This window comes from Nycticebus coucang, chromosome 21, assembly GCF_027406575.1.
Source record: "Nycticebus coucang isolate mNycCou1 chromosome 21, mNycCou1.pri, whole genome shotgun sequence".
NCBI lineage: Eukaryota > Metazoa > Chordata > Mammalia > Primates > Lorisidae > Nycticebus > Nycticebus coucang.
Window position 1 is genome coordinate 38923567 of NC_069800.1, and position 18866 is coordinate 38942432.

Here is an 18866-nt window from a genome sequence, read left to right on the forward strand (position 1 = left end):
TCATTTATTTATTTATTTTTTTTTTTTTTTTTTTGAGACAGAGTCTCACTATGTTACCCTCGGTAGAGTGCTGTGACATCACAGCTCACAGCAACCTCAAACTCTTGGGCTTAAGCAGTTCTTTTGCCTCAGCCTCCCAAGTAGCTGGGACTACAGATGCCTGCCACAACACCTGGCTGTTTTTTTTGTTGTAGTTGTCATTGTTGCTTTTAGGTCCAGGCTGGGTTCGAACCCTCCAGCCTCGGTGTATGTGGCTGGTGCCCTAACTGCTGAGCTACAGGTGCTGAGGCTCATTTTTAAATTTAGTTCTTTGCCTTTTTATTGTTGAATTATAAGAATTCTATTGGAGGAGGGTATCCTTATACATGATTTACAAATATTTTCTTCCATACTGTGCATTATCTTTCATTTTCTCGAAAGTGCCTTTTGAGGCAACAAAACTGTTTAATTTTGATTAAGTCTGGCTTATCTTTTTTTTTTCTTTTTGCTTTTTTGTTTGTGCTTTTAGTGTCATATCTAAGAAACTACTATCTAATCCAAGGTCACTAGATTTACAAGATTGGATAATTAAGCTCGTGAACTCATTCTAGAAAAAGTGCTACATACTTCAGTCATTACAGTCACCAGATGGCCAAAGGGAGCACTTCAAAGGTGACAGTAGAAATATTTAGCAATGAGGCAAGTGACATTTTTTCTAGGATGAGTTTGAGAACTTAATTGTCAGACCTTTGGATGTTTTCTTCTATGAATTTTATAGTTTTAGCCTTTATATTTAGATCTTTCATTCCGTTTGATTTTTTTTTTTTTAGTGTTGACCTATGGAAAATATTATTAATCCACAGAAGAGTACTTGATAAATACTTTCATGTGATGTTCTTTTTTTTCATATACATGTGTTTATTAGGTTTCCATTTTTTTGCCTTCACAAAATTAAAAAGGCTTAAAATTTAATAACAATAATAATGTTTAAGATAAGGACTAGAAACAAAAACCTCGTAAAGAACGAATAAACATAAATACATTCAGAAAAGGAATCAGACAATTGCTACATTGAAATATTAAGCAATAATAATAGCAATAACAACGCAAAGAAAGTAACATTCATATTGTCAAATAAGAGTATGTCTATTATAGAATGCTTTGACTCTGAGATCTGTTTTTCAAAATTATCTTTTATTTATAAATATTAGTTGTCTATCTTTTAATATTTAAAAAAAAAAATAAGAAGAAGTTACCTGATTACTCCATGCTGAATCTCAGTTTGATTTAAGTTTTATAAATAGTGTGAGGTAGGGGTTGAAATTTATCATTTAAAGTATACTTAATTTTAGGGAGCAGAAAGAGGGACGGAGGGAGGGGGGTGGGGCCTTGGTGTGTGTCACACTTTATGGGGACAAGACATGATTGCAAGAGGGACTTTACCTAACAATTGCAATCAGTGTAACCTGGCTTATGGTACCCACAATGAATCCCCAACAATAAAAAAATAAATAAATAAAAATAAAAAAATAAAGTATACTTAATTTTAATCATCAAAGCCAAGAAATTAATATCGATACATTACTATTAATTCAACCACAGACCCCATTTGAATTTTAGGGGTTTTTTTTCTCCACTAACATCCTTTTTCTGTTCCAGAATCCAATCCAGGGTCCCACACTACATTTAGTTAACCCTTATTACCTCAAATATATTTCAGTTCCTTGGTCTTTACTTGTCTTTCATGCCCTTCACTTTTTTTTTTTGGAGACAGAGTCTCACTCTGTTGCCCAGGCTGGAGTTCAGTGGTGTCATCACAGCTCACTGCAACCTCAAAGCCCTGGACTTAGGTGATCCTCTTGCCTCAGCCTCCTGGGTAGCTGGAACTACAGGTGTACACCACTATGCCCAGCTAAATTTTTTCGGTTTTTTAAAGAGATGGGGTCTCACTCTTGCTGGGTCTGGTCTTGAACTCCTGACCTCAAGCAATCCTCCCACCTTGGCCTCCCAGAGTGCTAGGATTACAGGCGTGAGCCACCACACCTTACCCTTGACACTTTTGAAGAGTACTGTTTAGTTATTTTGCAGAATCCCCCTTGATTTGGGTTTGTCTGCTGTTTCCTTATCTTGGGGTTATGCATTTGGGGGAAGCCAACACAGAAGTGACCCGCGCATTTGCCAGTGTAGCTCATCCAGGAGTTCATGGTGCTGACATTCGTCACTGGTACTGTAACCTTGACTGAGCATCGGATTAAGGTGGTGTTTGCCAGGTTTTTCCAACATAAGTTAGATTTTTGGAATTAGTAAGTATCTTGTGGGCAGATACTTTGAGACTATGCAAACATCCTGTCCCCCAAAAACCTTCACACAATGGTTTTAGTGTGCTTTGAGCATTCTTGCCTAAATCTCTTATAATTACAACATAATTATATAACACTTACAAAATGGTGACTCTCTCTCTCATTCCTCCTGTGTTTATTAGGTGGCATTCTTCTGTAAAGGAAATTTCTTCTCCTGTCCTTTATTTATTTGTTTAGCATCATTTTGGTTCATTGAAGTCTACCATCTTGACTAGAAGCTTGCCCTCCTCAATTTTCCCAGTAGGGAAACTGAGGCCCAGGAAAGAAGGCAAGGTCACACAGGAGGCAGTGACTCTGTCAGGACCAGAATCAGAGCTCCTGACTCCTGATCTAGTGCTCCCAGCACTGCATGACGGGCTCAGTGCAAAGGTCAGGGTGGAGAAGAAGGCCAAGACTGCGGGGTCAGGGCCCCAAGGGTTTACAAAGGCCAGAGCCAGTTCTTCAGTGGGTTTCCATCAGTCACTGAAGCCAGTCCTCACAGCCACTGTGCCTGCCACATTTGCCAGAGGGGAGGTTTGGAGAAGGACTCCCCCACCCCGGGTTTTCATGAATAACTTAAGAAGAAATTGGGAAACCATTAATTCCTGATTCCAGGGTCATTCCATTATTGCAAGCATCACCATAGCCACGTCTGTGCATGGCGTGCGCTATTTTGTAGAGATTGACTCACTTAAATAAAATGATCTTATCACTGTAATAATATCTGTAGAACTGTGCGTTTGTCTCGGTATTTATATTTTTTCCCAATAGCATTAAAATAAGGACACGGCTGTTAAATGTATTTTCCCAGATTACTTTTTTTTTTTTAAATTTCTGATTAATATGAGAGTACAAATGATTAGGTTACATTGTGTGTTAGTAAAGTTCAAGTTGTAGTTGAACCCTTCACCCAGGGACTGTGCTGTATACCCTTGCATTGTGCCCAATAGTTGTTAAACATTTTGTGAAGCCTTGCGAGGTTTGTGTGATGTGCCGGACCAGAACGGTGAGAGATGTCACCACACAATGCCCCTGCAGGAGTGATGCTCACGACAGTGTTGTGTTAGTTTCATGGCTCCTGTGAGTCAGGGATTCTGACAGAATGCAGGGGCACTGTCTTGTCCTGTGACACCAGGGACGTCAGCTGGGAAGAGTCTGTCTCTGGAAGTCAGTTAATAGCGGGAGTTGTCAGGGGACGTCCTGGTTCACACGTTGGTAGTTGATACTGGCTGTCTGCAGGAACCTTGCTGGGGCAGACAACCAAAGAAGAATCTCACAGCTTCTCCAAGTGGCCTCACAGCTCTGCAGCTCGTGAGCCAAGAGATATCATTGAGCATCTTTGGGATACAGTCAACCACAGCATCGCCCTGCTTGGTTGTGCTCATGGCCTGTTCATTTGTCGCCTCTGAGGCAGTTGCCTCCTCATTTATCTCTGTTTTTGCCTCAAACTTCCCCAGGATATTTTTCAAAATGCAGCCCACTTATCCATAATAGGGGATGCGAGTGGGGTAACACAAACCTCTTACTAGAAAAAAAGATAAACATATCGTGATTTATTCATCCCATGGAATGGAATAGAGCAGTTAAAATGACTGAACTGGACTCTTATATACCAAGTGGATAGATCTCCAAAGCAAAAGGATGTTGGAAAAAAAGCAAGTTGTGAAAGGAAACAGACAGGAGTGATTCCAGCCACAGAGCTCGGACTCTGGAGCCCAGTGGCCTGGGTTCAAATCCCGCTCTGCCATTTACTAGCTATATGAACTTGGGTGAGTTCCTTGGTCTCTGCCTGCCTCAGTTTCCTCATCTGTAAAATGGGCATATAATAGAACCTAACACTTAGGATTGCTAAGAGGAGCGATGCATTAATATTTGTAAAGTATTTAGAACAGTGTCTGGCACATGTGAGCAATAAGTATTAGCAATTAGAAGGTTTAAAAATATGTCAAACAATAACAAGTATAGATACACACAAACATACGTAGTAAACTCTATAAAGACATTGCATAGACATGATATACACTAAATTCAGGCTAATGGTTTCCTTTGGGACAGGAGAGGAGGTAGAAACAGATAGGACCTACAAGGGACTTCAGTTATATCCAGAATTTTTTACTTAAAAAAATATTGGAGGCAGTTATGATGGTATCTTACTTCCTTCCACTTCTTTCTCAAGAACCTCCTCCCTGCACCCCAGTGCTGGTGCCCGGAATTGGTAGACCAGTCTGATTTCCTGTGCTCACCCTGGCATGGCAGGGAAGGGTGGGGTCAGGATTTAGAGTCTGGCAGAGCTGGGCATAAGTCCCAGTGGTGCGGTGTCCTTAGTGAGCAAGGCCAGCCAACCTTGAAGTCACCTTTAGGCCGGCTATGAGGATTTTATGAGCAGGGAGAGGCTTGCTCCTCTAAAGGGGTGGCTGCTCCCCATCCAGCTGATAGGTGCCGGGGGCATTCTGGGCTCAGTGTGGCCAGATCTGCTAATAGGTCAAGGGAACAGCAGCCTGGATTTTTGTAGGAAAATTTCCCTAGTTTTTGCGCTGGCCTAACAAAGCGCATCTAGGCCAGTGGCAGCCTCTGGCCACCTCCTACAGTCTCCCAGTGGACACGTTGCTGTATACCTCTCTCAGCTGCACATCTCTGGGCTACGCCCCCAGCAGTGCTGAGGTCCTCAGGTCATAACCTTGGTCCCCACCCTGTCCACCAGCGAAGGGGAGTGGGATTTCTACTGGTGTGACGTCAGCTGGCTGCGAGAGAACTTTGACCACACCTACATGGACGAGCACGTGCGGATCAGTCACTTCCGCAACCACTATGAGGTGAGCAGGCAGCCCGTGGTGGGAGTAGGGTGCTGAACCAACCAGATGAGATTACTGGCTGTGGCCATGAGTGGGAGCTAGTTTAGGGGGTACAAGGACCAGAATGGAAAAGTGTCAGGGACTTGGGTACATGCCAGGTGGGGAGCATGAAGACTAGACAGGTGACGAGCTGATTTGAGGGAATAAGATCCAAGGCCTGAGGACCAATTCATCTTGGGGTGGGGATTTGAGGTCACAAGATATTTGTTGTTTCAGCACTAGGGATTTGAGGGGAAGGCTAACTTGGGGTGCAAAGACCAAAAGAGGTGGATGTTTCAGAGATTATGGTGATTTCAGGGTGCTGGCAAGTTGAGAAGTTTACGTCTAGAGATGGGAAGGAGGTCTGGGAGGACTGGAGGAGCCAGTGGTGGGAGATGTTAAAAGGTTAGTGCCACTCAGTGGTTAAAACATGAATTTTGGGCCGGGCATGGTGGCTCACACTTATAATCCCAGCACTTTGGGCAGCTGAGGTGGGGGTGGAGAGGGTTGCTTGAGGCCAGGAGTTCAAGAACAGCCTGAGCAAGAGCAAGACCCCTATCTCTATAAAAAATAGAAAAATTAGCAGGGCATGGTGGCAGGTGCCTGAAGTCCCAGCTACTCATGATGCAAAAGGATGGCTAGAGCCCAGGAGTTTGAGGATGCAGTTAGCTAGACTGACACCACTGCACTCCAGCCTGGGCAATAGAGTGAAACCCTGTCTCAAAAGAACAACAACACCCTGTGAATTTTGGAGTCGGAATCAGAAAGCTTCTGATCAAATCCTGGCGGTGCACGCATTCATTGGATGGCTCTGGCAATGGACTTAACTTTTCCAAGCTGCAGTTTCCTTGGCTATGGAGTGGGGATAATTACAGACTTAGCAGGCTCCCCAAATCACTTACTATTCTCTTGTGGGCCAAGAAGGGAGGCTGCAAGGGAGCTGGTGGGTGGGCGGTAGAGGAGCAGGGCGGGAAGCAGGAGCCGATGGCTGCCTTGCCTTTCCCACTGCCCAGCTGACCCGCAAGAACTACATGGTGAAGAACCTGAAGCGGTTCCGGAAACAGCTGGAGCGTGAGGCAGGAAAGCTGGAGGCAGCCAAGTGCGACTTCTTCCCCAAAACCTTTGAGATGCCATGCGAGTACCACCTGTTTGTGGAAGAGTTTCGCAAAAACCCAGGAATCACCTGGATCATGAAGCCTGTGAGTGCCCAGGGCAGGGTGTGGGGTGTGTGTGGGGGGAGATTGGGAGGCACAGAGGGAGGGCAGGGGTCCCAGGCACCTGAGCAGAGATCCCGACCATCTGGGACTCAGCTTCAAACGCACTCTCAGCATTCCCTGGAGGTCTGGCTTTCGCTCCTCTCTCTGCCATGTCAGACCCAGCTAGGACACAGCTGGTGCTCAGTAAGTGTTTACTGAATGCACAGTGATCCTCAGGACACCAGGACAGGGAAGCCAGAGCCTCTGTCCCTGACATGGAAGAAAACAACGGCCAGCCCGTGCCAAGAGCTTTACACTGTCCTCATGCCGATCCTAGGGAGATGCAGAGCCCAAGGCCTGCTCACTCGGGCTGGCACAAATACTGTTTGAGCACTTGCCAGCCCAGGCATAGATGTAGGTGCTGGGAATACCGCCCTCAGCAACTCAGATTGGGTCTCTGCCTCCTCAAGGGCAGATGATAAGCAGGCAGAGGATATGTGTGTGGTTATGGTTGTGCCAAGTGTCAAGAAGGAGAGTGGTGTCAGCAGAGGGAATAGCAGGACGATGTCTCCACAGTCACCTTCTCTGAAGAAGTGAGAGGCAGGGTGTGAAGGCCAAACTCCTTGTTCAAATACGGTCTGTACATTTATTAGCTGTGTGACCTCAGGCAGATTACTTGACTTCTCTGTGCCCCAGTTTTCCCATCTGCAAAGCAGGATTATAGTAATACCTATTGTAGTGTTGTTATGTGACTAAATGAATTTACAGAGGTAACATATATACAGCATACAGGCACTCAGTAAATGAATCGTTTTTGTTATTCCTATAAGAATTAGTATTGAGCTGTGTAGCAATGCACAGGGGTCATCCTGGAGAAGTGTGGATGCAGGGAAGGGCATTCTAGGCAGAGGGAAATGCAGGTGAAAAGGCTGGCATCAGGAGGTAGTCCTTCAGGGATCAAGAAACTGAATGGCGATACGCAAGGGCGGAGAAGGCAAGGGTGACAGACAGCCCCTGAGCCACTCAGCCCTTCCTCGTGCCATTGGCACCATAGCCTTGAAGGGCTTATGTTTTCCAACATAAGGGAAGGGATTTGGGGGTAGAGAAGGGAGAAGCCCTTCTTTGCGGAGCTGAAGACTGGGGCCCTGGTGTTAATGCAGGCTTAGCCAAAGGCACAGGTGCTTAGAGGCAGAACCCACGGGGCAGACAAAAGCAATGGAGGCTCCCAACAGGCACAGAGCCAGGATGCATCCGGGCCTCCCTGGGTCCTTTCCTGGCCCCTCCAGCGTCCCCTGTGTCCCCTGTACGGAGAGCTCTAGCTGGAGCCATGGATTAGGCAGATGAACACTGTGACCCACCAGGGGTATCGGATTCCAGCTCCCAGCATTATCCTCCCAGACAAATGGTAATTTGTGCTAATTGGGAACAGCAGTCGCATATTAAATTGATTTCTTTCCCAGCCCATGGTCTTTGTTAGCACAGGCATGAAGACAGCTGTAATTAGGAGGAGGAATCTTGGCTCTGTGTGTGTGTGTTTTCTCTGCTGAACAGTGAGGCACCCTGTCAAGGTTGAGAACAGTGGGTGCTCCCAATCAGAGCGGCCTGGCCCCTAAATCTGTGTCCCCCACTTCCAGGCTCAGTGACCCTGAACAGGCTACTCACCCCTCTAAGTCCATTTCCTCATCTGTAAAATGGGATTAATGAGTGTATCTACCTTAAAGGATCGTGAGAGAATTCACGAAGTCATATATGTTAAATACACGAATTGTACAAGTGATGTGAAGAGCTTGGCATTAGTACCTAATAAGTGACTGCTTTTATTGTTATTTCCCAGAATCCATGCAATATCCCCTCTTCTCCCTGCCCCCACACCCCCACCCCGGGAAAGCACCAGATCTGTTTCTCAAACTTTAGTGTGCCCAGGCACTATGGGGGGACCTGGGGGAAGTGCAGAGCCTGACTCAGCAGGGCTGGGTGGAGCTGAGAGTCCTATTTCTAACCAGCTCCCAGGCTGTACCAATGCTCGAACCCCCCAGTACACTTTGCTTATTGAGGTTGCAGAGCAGCAGTTCTCAAACTTGAGTGTGCACAGAATCTCCAGGAAAGCTTATCAAAGCTTCCCACCTGCAGTGTCTGATTCAGTGGGCCTGGTGTGGGGCCTGACAGTTTATGTTTTTAACAAGTTCCCAGTTGCATCCATCTGGGTTTTCTAGATAAGTGGAAACGTGTGTGTGTGTGTGTGTGTGTGTGTGTGTGTGTGTGTGTGTGTGTGTGTAAGGAATTGGTTTATGTGCTATGGTGGGAGTTAGCAAGTCTGAAATCTGCAGGGGCAGCAGGCTGGAAACTCAGGCAGGATTCTGTGTTACAGACTCAAGGCAGAATTGCTTCCACACTATCAAGGGTGGTATCCTTTACTTACAGTACTGATTGTATACGCCAATCACATCTGCAATATACCTTCAGAGCAACTTCTAGACTAGCATTTGGCAAAACAACAAACAAACAAAGCAAAAAACAGGCACCATAGCCTAGCCAAGTTGACACACAAAATTTGCCATCACACCAGGTCGTGTGAGTGCTACCAGTCTGGGCACCACATTTTGAGAACCGCCATGTTAGAGTATTCTGATATTCTATTTGGACTCCTGTGGGGGGAAAGGAGCGCTAAAAACAGAACAATGGGTCAGGTGCCCATAGCACAGTGGTTACAGAGCCAGCCACATACACTGAATTTGGTGGGTTTGAACCTGGCCTGGCCAGCTAACCAACAATGACAACTGCAACAAAAAAATAGCTGGGCGTTGTGGCAGGTGCCTGAAGTCCCAGCTATTTGGGAGGCTGAGGCAAAAGAATTGCTTAAGCCCAAGAGTTGGAGGTTACTGTGAGCTGTGACGCCAAGGCACTCTCCCAAGGGCGACATAGTAACACTGTCTCAAAAATAACAACAACAACAACAAAAACAGAACAATGCTCTAAACTGAATCCCTCTACTCTTCCCATGAGGCCTGTCTTTGTGACCTGGTTGGTCCTGGTCCACCCACTGTGTTCAAAAGGAGGGAGGGAGGAGGGAGTAGAAGAAGGGAAGCGGGAAGGGAGTGAAGGAGAGAGGAAGAAAAGGCGGAAGCTCCTAGCACTGAGCAGCTTATGTGTGGAAAGTTCCATGAGGCCTCCGGAATGCCTCAAGCCAAAATCAAGGAGGAGTCCCCTGCCCTCTGTCTCTCAGGAAGGGGCTGGTCTTCAGGGCTCAGTCATTGTCTGGGAGCAGCCCCAGCAAAGAGGCCTGGACAACACAGCTGGGCCTCAGCCGGAAGCAGCTGGCACTTTGTCAATTACTCTCCTGCAGTGGGAGGCGTGCAAGGTGCATTCTCAGGGCCACAATACAGAACTATTTAAAAATTCTTTGTGCTATAGTAATAGATGTGCTTTTTATTAACAATTAAAAGAGAGTTTAACAGCAGGTCTCATAGCTGCTATAATTTCAAAGTCAGGAGGAACATAACAATATTTTGAGATGTTCACAACAATTGTAAAGAGGTATAAAAATAACTGTGATTTGTTTTGATGGCAAGGTCATGGGCATGGCTCATCCTCCTGTGATTTGTTGCCTGTCTTCATAATAGAAGGAAATGTGAAAATCTACTTAAGGATTAGTGTATATAAAGATGAATTCTTTTTCTCATTTAAGCTTACAGACCCCAAAGAGTTTCTTTCTTTCTTTTTTTTTGCAGTTTATTTTTTTTGGCTGGGGCCAAGTTTGAACCTGCCACCTCCAGTATATGGGGCCAGCGCCCTACTCCTTTGAGCTACAGGCACCGCCCCCCTAGAGAGTTTCTTTTAATGAAGAAAGGCCAACTCCAGGGATGGTTTATTGTGAGGCTTCACAACACCATCAATTCGAAGCAGGCTGGCCACTCCTCTTGATCACATTATGGCTGCCATGGCTCTAGCTTCACCTCACATGTCCACTTGCCTTGGGAATGAAGAAATGCCCCAGCCTTGTGTCCCTTCTGAGGAAGACACAAAATTTCCCCAGACTTTCCCTGTCCTCTTGCTGACCTATGCCTGAACCAATCACGTGGGAGCACTATGAGAGCTCAGACCTCCCTAGTGGGCAGAACGCCAAGACCTGACCCAATGGATTCTACTGGCAGGAAAGAAAAGGAAGTGGCTGCATCCAACACCTGATGAATGAATGCTACGTGGGGAATATGGCCCCCAGCGACAAGGCAGGGATGACAAGGGGCAAGGGCTGTGAGTGGCCACAGCTGATACACAATTCAAAGTTGTGGTTCATTCTGATAATCCATTTAAATATTGTTTTCCAATAAAAAAATTTATCTTTTGGCTCGGTGCCTGTGGCTCGAGCGGCTAAGGCGCCAGCCACATACACCTGAGCTGGCGGGTTCGAATCCAGCCCAAGCCTGCCAAACAACAATGTCGGCTGCAACCCAAAAATAGCCGGACGTTGTGGTGGGCACCTATAGTCCCAGCTACTTGGGAGGTGGAGGCAGGAGACTCGCTTGAGCCCAGGAGTTGGAGGTTGCTGTGAGCTGTGATGCCACAGCACTCTACCTAGGGTGACAGCTTGAGGCTCTGTCTCAAAAAAAAAAATTATCTTTTTATGAAAAACATAATATGAAAATATTTTTCCCTAAGCCATCAAGTAAGATAGTCCCAGAAGTAGCACCATGTTTATTGCATGATTCTGTGTCCTACACCCACTTTGCAAGAGGTACATGAGCCGCAAGTTTGTATAGCCCAGATTTAGCCATCTCAGATTTGTCAGCTGCTGGCTGGGTAATCAGGGAAAGTGAGCATGCCCTCTCTGTTCATTGGTTATTTCAACTGCAAAATGAGGATAATATCCATTAATGGTTCTGTTATAGGGTTTGGGGGTTTTTTGGGTTTTTTTGAAATAGGGTCTTACTCTGTTGCCTTGGGTAGAGTGCTGTGGCATCTAGCTCACAGCAACCTCAAACTCCTGGGCTCAAGCAATCCTCTTGCCTTAGCCTCCCAAGTAGCTGGGACTATAGACACCTGCCATAACACCTAGCTAAGTTTTGGTTGTAGTTATCATTGTTGTTTGGCAGGCCTGAGCTGGATTCGAACTTGCCAGCTCCAGTGTATGTGGCTGTCTCCCTAGCTGCTGAGCTACAGGCACGGAGCCATAGTTTTTCTACTTTTTTGTAGAGACAGGGGTCTGGCTCTTGCTCAGACTGGTCAAACACCTGAGCTCAGTCTCTGCCTCGGCCTTTCAGACTGCTAGGGTTACAGGCCTGAGCCACCACGCCTAGCCTAGGTGATGTGTATAAATAATCATGCCTGGCACAGAGTGAATATCTGATATGTATTAGCTGCTGGTGTTGTCATTGTTATGAATAATTTTCCTAAAGTTAGTGTTTTGGTTATCTATTGCAGAGTAACTTAGTGACTTGAAAGAAAAATAATTGGCTTGGCACCCATAGCAAAGTGGTCATGGCTCTGGACACACATCTGGGCTGGCCGGTTCGAACCTGGCTTGAGCCAGCTAAGCAACAATGACAACTGCAACAAAAAAAAAGCTGGGCATTGTAGCAGGTGCCTGTAGTTACAGCTACTTAGGAAGCTGAGGCAAGAGAATTGCTTAAGCCCAAGAGTTTGAGGTTGCTGTGAGCTGTGATGTGGCACTCTACCAAGGGTGACATAATAAGACTCTGTCTCAAAAAAACAAAAGAACAACAATCTTAGCTTCTGAGCCTCCAGTTTGGGCAACTCTTAACAGAGAAGGCTAATCTGTGTCCCAACATCCACTGGGACTAGCTCCACTGAGGCCAGAGGATCTGTTCCATGCTGGCTTACACACTTGCCTGGCAAGTTGGTACACATGTTGGCTGGGTGCTCAGCCAGAGTTGAAGACTGGAAGACTCAGCGCCTCCTGTGACCTGGACTTCCTAACAGTATGGCTGCTGGGCTCCAACAGCAACCATCCTCAAAGAGAGAGCCAGGAAGAAGCTACATTGCTCTTTATGACCTGGCATTGGAATTCACACATCATTTCTACTGTACGCAATTAGTTGAGATAGTCCTAATGACTCACTCAGGTTCAAGGGGGAGGGAACGTTGACTTTATTTATTGTTGGGGTTCTGGAGAACACATGGACTGGAAATATTCTTGTGATCGTGTTTGGAAACTACCATCTGTTGGAGCTAGGTATTAGGTGATTTCCAGTTTCAACAACCCTGATACACATCCATGCAGGAAATTTATCTTTCATTCAAAGCCATTTTATTCTCTCACATAACAAGAAGCTGGAGGGAGGCAGCCCAGGCGTGGAGATGCACTCAGTGATGCCATTAAAAGCCCATGTTCCTTTTCTTTGTCCACTCTGCATCCTCGGTGTGTTGGCTTTTTGTTTTCATATTTGTCACCTCATGAATGTGAGATGACTGCTGTAGTTGCAGACATCACCTCTACAGACTGAGCATTCAAAGAAAGAAGGAAAGGGACCAAACATCATTTCTCTTCTCTATAGCTCTCTCTCCCTCCTTTGCTCTCTCTCTAATATTTATAACAAGGAGGAAAATCTTTCCCATCTCCAAGCAGACATCCCCTTGGCCAAAACTGACATCCCCTTGGCCAAAACTGGTCCCATAGTTTCTGCTAGCTGCAAGGGAAGCTGGGAAAATTAGGACCTGGCCTTTCCAGCCTCTATCATGAGAGGTGGGCTTTGCCAGCAGGGAGGGAAAAGGAGGGAAGTGGTTACAGGGAAGGAAACCTTAGGGGGTGGGCGTGGGTATTCTTAGATTGAAAGGTATGAACCGTGGTAGGGCAGGTGTGGTGGCTCATACATGTAATCCTAAATTAACACTCTGGGAAGTTTGCTTGAGGAGAATTGGGAGAATTGCTTGAGCTCAGGAGGTCTAGGTCAGCTTGAGCAAAAGCGAGACCCCCCATCTCTACTAAAAATAGAAAAATTTGCTGGGTGTGGTGGCACTTCCCTGTAATCTCAGCTACTTGAGAGGCTGAGGCAAAAGGATCACTTGAGCCCAAGAGTTTGAGGTTACTGTGAGCTATGACGACACCATAGCACTCTCGCCTGGGCAATGGAGTGAGACTCTGGTGTTTTGTTGTTTTTTTTAAAGGAAGGTATGAACTCAAAAAACCACTTTTTAATGGAAATTTAATAAAACGTAGAAAAGTGCCCGAGTTATAGGGACACAGTATGAATTTTCAGAAAGTGAGCACACTCAGGCAGCAGCACCCAGATTATCTAAGAAGCGTCACCAGCACCTCAGCAGCCCCCTCCTCCGAGTCACTAGCAGCATGGATTGGTCTGGTCTGACTTTGTACTTTATGTCATTTGAATCCATATGAGTTGGGTAATTGCAAACTGTTAATTGTCACTTTCATATACTATTCGACTGAGTGAATATTCATCCGTTTGAGAGTTTCAAAGTTGGCGCTTTTATGAATAGTGCTGCTATGGGAGTCTCTGTTCCTGGGGTGGGCACACACGTGCAGGCATCTCTGTTGTCTAAGTACCTAAGAGAAGAATTGCTGGGACCTGGGGTAGGTGATGTCTTTGTTCAACTTTCATGGAAGCTGCCAGTTACCAAACAATGTGCACTCCTACCAGCAGGGTGTGACAGTTCCAGTGTCTTCATATCCTCACCAACACTTAGATTCTCTGTCTTTAACTTTAACCGTTCAGAGGTGTCCAACCTGTAGTGTGTGGGTCACATGCAGATTATCTGAGGACTATTTTGATTATCTGTGGTGTTTGATATTATGAAAATTATGAGATTTTTTTTTTTTTTTTTTGCTGATCAGCTTCCGTTAGTATCTGTGTATTTAAGGTGAGGCCCAAGACAACTCTTCATCTTCCAATGTGTGGCAGAGAAGAAAAAAGGTTGGACACCCCTGGACCATATTGTGGTTTTCATTGGCATCCCCCTGGTAGTCATGAAGTTGAGTGCCTGTTTATATGTTAACGCTGATAATCTTTTGTGAAATGCCTGTTCAAGTCTTTTGCAAAGCTGTGATTGTCACACTGATTAGTCACACTGATTAGTTGCTCTCCAAAATTGCCATGCACATTCAGCCACCCCAGAGCCACTGCCAGTCCCTCAAAATCTTTCAGGTACACACACAACCCTGCTCCAGGGTTCACAGAATAGTAGGCAGAGCAGGGGCTCCTCATACGATGGACAATGGTGCAACCTCGACTGCACTGCGCAGAGAGCCTCCAGTGGGCCAGAGGGGTCAAGCTCAGAGGAGAACAGAAGGAAAGGAGAGCTTGTACTTGCTACGTGCATTTCTGCTGGAGGAAAGACGACTCAGGGACTTGGTCAGTGGCTGCAGATAACTGAAAGTCTGTTCTGGTGCCTAAGAATGAGATTTGCTCTAGGAGGCCCTAGCAGCCAGAGCTAGACTGGCACATTTAGCTCATCACAGGTTAGGCTGTGAAAGTTCTGGGAAGTCTGGGTTACTACTGTAGCATAACGCCCAGCACACATTAGCAGCTAATTTATACCTTAACTGGTTAACAAAGCTATATTGCAAGGACAAGGGCCCTTTTGCAGGTTGGTGGGGCTAGAGAGAGGTTAGTGGGCTCCACGGCCCTATGGGTGTGCAAGGCCAGGCAGGTGACCATTGTAGAAGGATCATTGTAGATCATCACTCAAAGGAGGGAGGTGTGCCTTTGGTGGGGACCACTCTGCATGATTAAAGATTCTCCCAGCCCTTAGACTCTGTGAAGCCATGAATTATCCATGCTGGGGTTCAGTAAAGACACTGATTTCAGTATTAGCCAAAGCAAGCCCTAATTAGGAAGGCAAATTGATTTCCAAAAAAAGAATCGGATGATATGTTCCCAGGACTGTTAGAAATGGTTTTTTAATTGTCTGTTCTTTTGCATTATTCATGCAAATATATGTCTTTGTGAGCTAAGTCAGCCTCTGTCTTTCCTCCTCCTTCCCTCTCTTCTTGTCCTGTGCTTAGCACCTTCTCTGTTCCAGCCCTTTTGGGACTGAGCTGGGCCATTGCTCTGGGGAGAGCTGGGGACCCACAGGGGAGATGAGACAGAGAAATGCTGGGGAGGGGCCCAGGCACAGGGCCCAGCAAGGAACCACACAGGTGAGAGCTGGCCTTTCTGCACCCACTCCCACCGCAGGTGGCCCGGTCGCAGGGGAAGGGCATCTTCCTCTTCCGGAGGCTGAAGGACATCATGGACTGGAGGAAGGTGAGCTGGCCTCTTCCCCCTTGGCTCCCAAACCTTCCTCTGCCCTTGCCAGCAGGAAGGCCACTCCTTCCTTCCTTCACACATCAGAAGATGGCAGTGAAACTGTGCCCACAGGCCTGCCCGTTAAATCAGGGCTCTATGGAGTTCAAATCCTACCCAGGTTCAAATCCTGGCCTTGCCATTCAAAAGCTGGTGACCTTGGCTTAGCACCCATAGCTCAGTGGCTAGGGTGCTGGCCACATGCACCGGGGCTGGTGGGTTCAAACCCAGCCTGGACCTCCTAACAACAACAACAATAAAAAAATAGCTGGGCATTGTGGCGGGCGCTTATAGTTCCAGCTACTTGGGAGGCTGAGACAAGAGAATTGCTTAAGGCCAAGAGTTTGAGGTTTCTGTGAGCTGTGATGCTACAGCACTCTACAGAGGGTGCCAAATAAAATAAAATAAAATAAAATAAAAAGGCTGGTGACCTTGGGCAGTTTTCACCTCTCAGTGTCCCAGTAAATAGTACCTGCTGAGGATGCAATGAACTAATAAGTGTAAAACCCCAAGAATAACACCTGGCACTTAGTAAGTTGTATATTCTTTTTCTGGGCCTCCTGCTCATCTGGCTGTGGAGAGACAGCTGACCCTCCCTCAAGGTCCTTGACTTGGCCTCAGGGTCAACTCCCTTCCGCTGCCAGCCCCATCTTTGTTCCAAGACCCTGTGCAGTAGAAATCCTTGTTCAAATCCTGCCTGTGCCACTCAGCAGCTGTGTGGTCTTGGGAAAATTGCAGAGGCTCTCTGAACCTTACGGTGCCGGGTGGGCAGGAGGAGCAGACCCAGCGCCTGGAGCACAGTGACATGCGGCCAGTGCTCAGTGTCTTTACTCCTCCCCTGGAACTGCCAGGGCCCTGCAGGGAAGAAGCTCGCCAGCCTGGAGGCCCAGCCCACCCGGAACACGGTCAATCCCTCTGGCAGCCACGTGAGTGAGGGTGGGACAGGGCCAGGGTCCCAGGAAGCAAAGGCCTGGCTGCCTCCACCTTGACACTATTGAGGGGGTTAGTGATGATGGGTGGAGAAACTGCCCTGAGAATCAGAAGCCCTGAGTGCCAGTGCTCCCTACCATGAGTCTGTTGCATGACCCCCTCAAGTGTGTGACCCTTGGCTTTGGGTGGAAGGGACAATGGGTGGGAAGGGATGCTGTAGCCCAGGAGGTGCTATGCACAAGCGTGAGAGCAGTGCTGTCTTCCTGGGCTGGGCTGGCAGGGGGAGAGGGGAGAGCTGTGTCCTGGGGACCATGGGTGCCTATGCAGCACTGTCCAGTAGAACTTTCCACAGTGATGGAAATGGTATATATCTGCACTCTCCAGTGCAGTGACTGCTGGCCACAGACTGATACTGAGCCCTTGCCATGTGGCTTGTGTGACTGGGGATTTTTCATTTCATTTTCTTTTTAAAAATTGTAGTAAAATATGCATAACATGAAATTCACCTTTTAACCACTTTTAATTTCCAGAACTTTTCATCTTTCCAAACGGAAACTCTGTACCTGTTAAACGCTAACTCCCCATTCCCTCCTCCCCTGGGCCTTGGTAACCCCCATCTACTTTCTGTCTCTGTGAATTGGACCACTCTAGGAGCCTCACATAAGTGGGATCATATGGTATTTTTCCTTCTGTATCTGGCTTATTTCACTTACCACACTTCAAGCTCCACCCCAGTTGTGGCATGTCATTTCATTTCCTTTTAATTGGTTTAAATGCAAATGTAAACACGTGGCCAGTGGCTGCCATCAGACAGCACAGATCTAAAGATTAAATGTTCAGGCTCTGGGCCCAGACTGTGTGAGGCCACAGCCCAGCTACACTACAGAGTGGCTGTGTGACCTTGGGCAAGTCACTCTCCCTCTCTGTTTCATTTTCTCATCTTTAAAATGGGAATAATTACCTGATAGGGTTGATTTAAGGATCCGGTGAATTACCCCAAGTAGAGTGCCTAACACAATGCCTAGTACACAGAAGGTACTCAATAAATGCTCAATTATTATTATAACTAGGATACAAGATGCTCTGATGACCAGAAAGATGATATTCCTGTGGAGAATTATGTAGCTCAGCGTTACATCGAAAATCCCTACCTGATAGGAGGTGAGATAGCTGTCTCTGTTCCCTGCTCTCCCACTGAATGGTCATCAGTCAGTCAACAAGCATTGACCAGCAGTCTGCCAAGGGTCAGCCTGACCCCAGGCATGAAGGGGTACATGGGCAGAGACCTGCATGCTGCCGCCTCTTAGCCATTGCCCACACAGTTTGCTCTGGCTAGCTGGCCTTTCCCACTTCTTTCTTGGTTCAGGAAAATTCTCCTTCAAGAACCAACTTATTCTTTTATTCATTTGTCCAACAAGTATTTATAAAGAGCCTTCTCAGTGCCAGCTCCTGTCCTGGATGCTGGCTGCCCACCTGCTCTCAGGGAGCTCGTTCCCCAGATGAGCAGGCTGCAGTGAGCCAGAAACAAATACATAAAACAATCGCACACAGCGGTGGGTGTTAGGAAGCAGATCAGGCAGGGTGATGGGCAGAGAGTGATGAGACCAGGGAGGGCCCATCTGAGCAGGTGACATGTGAGCTGAGACCCAAAGGACAACTGTAAGCAGATTTGGAAGGAGAGGAGTCAGGGAAAAGCAAGCAAGTCCCCTCCCCAAAGCCTTGGCAGGTACCTGCGACACCCCCCTGCTTCTGCTATTCCCACAGAGGGCCAGGCTTGTGTGAGCAGGGGTGTGGTTCTGAGGGGTCTCATCTGTGGGGCAGGTGCTCCAGGTTACATCACTGCAATAGCCTTAATGCCAGTTGCCTTCCTCCACCTCCTCAGGGGCAGCACCTGGGTCTCTTCGCCTCTCTCCTTCCACCCAGGGAGCCCCCATCCTGTCTGTGGCTTAAACACCACGCAGATGCTAGTGGCTTCTAGCTTTTGTTCCCAGCTGAGACCTTGTCCCTGAACCCCAGATCTGATGTCCGTGACATGCCTATTGGGCATCTGCCGGCAACTCAAACCCCATATGCCCCAAATTCTGCCTCCCCTACCATCTGGCTCATTCCTCATCTTCCCCAGTGGGGACACAGCTCTTCTACCCGCAGCTGCTAAGCCAGGGCCCGGAGCCATTCTGGGCGCAATCCTCTCTTCCCTCCCCTCCCACACCTGGTTCTTCATCAAGCTCCTTCTAGCACTTCAGTCTGTCTGGCTACCCCTCTCCCCCATCCTCGTCCTGGCCACTGTCCTCACCCACTTGGACAAATGCACCAGCTCCTCATGAGTGCCTG

At 47.1% G+C, this 18866-nt stretch overlaps 1 protein-coding gene across 1 annotated transcript in view; it reads left to right on the top strand.

The window, feature by feature from the left end:
• Positions 1-18866, top strand: part of TTLL9 (tubulin tyrosine ligase like 9) — a 61033-nt gene that overhangs the window by 23781 nt on the left and 18386 nt on the right. The window contains exons 4-8 of the mRNA XM_053574074.1: positions 5020-5131; positions 6163-6348; positions 15498-15566; positions 16457-16531; positions 17606-17696. Of these exons, the coding sequence (XP_053430049.1) occupies positions 5020-5131; positions 6163-6348; positions 15498-15566; positions 16457-16531; positions 17606-17696 (533 nt within the window). The remainder of the gene's footprint in view (positions 1-5019; positions 5132-6162; positions 6349-15497; positions 15567-16456; positions 16532-17605; positions 17697-18866) is intronic.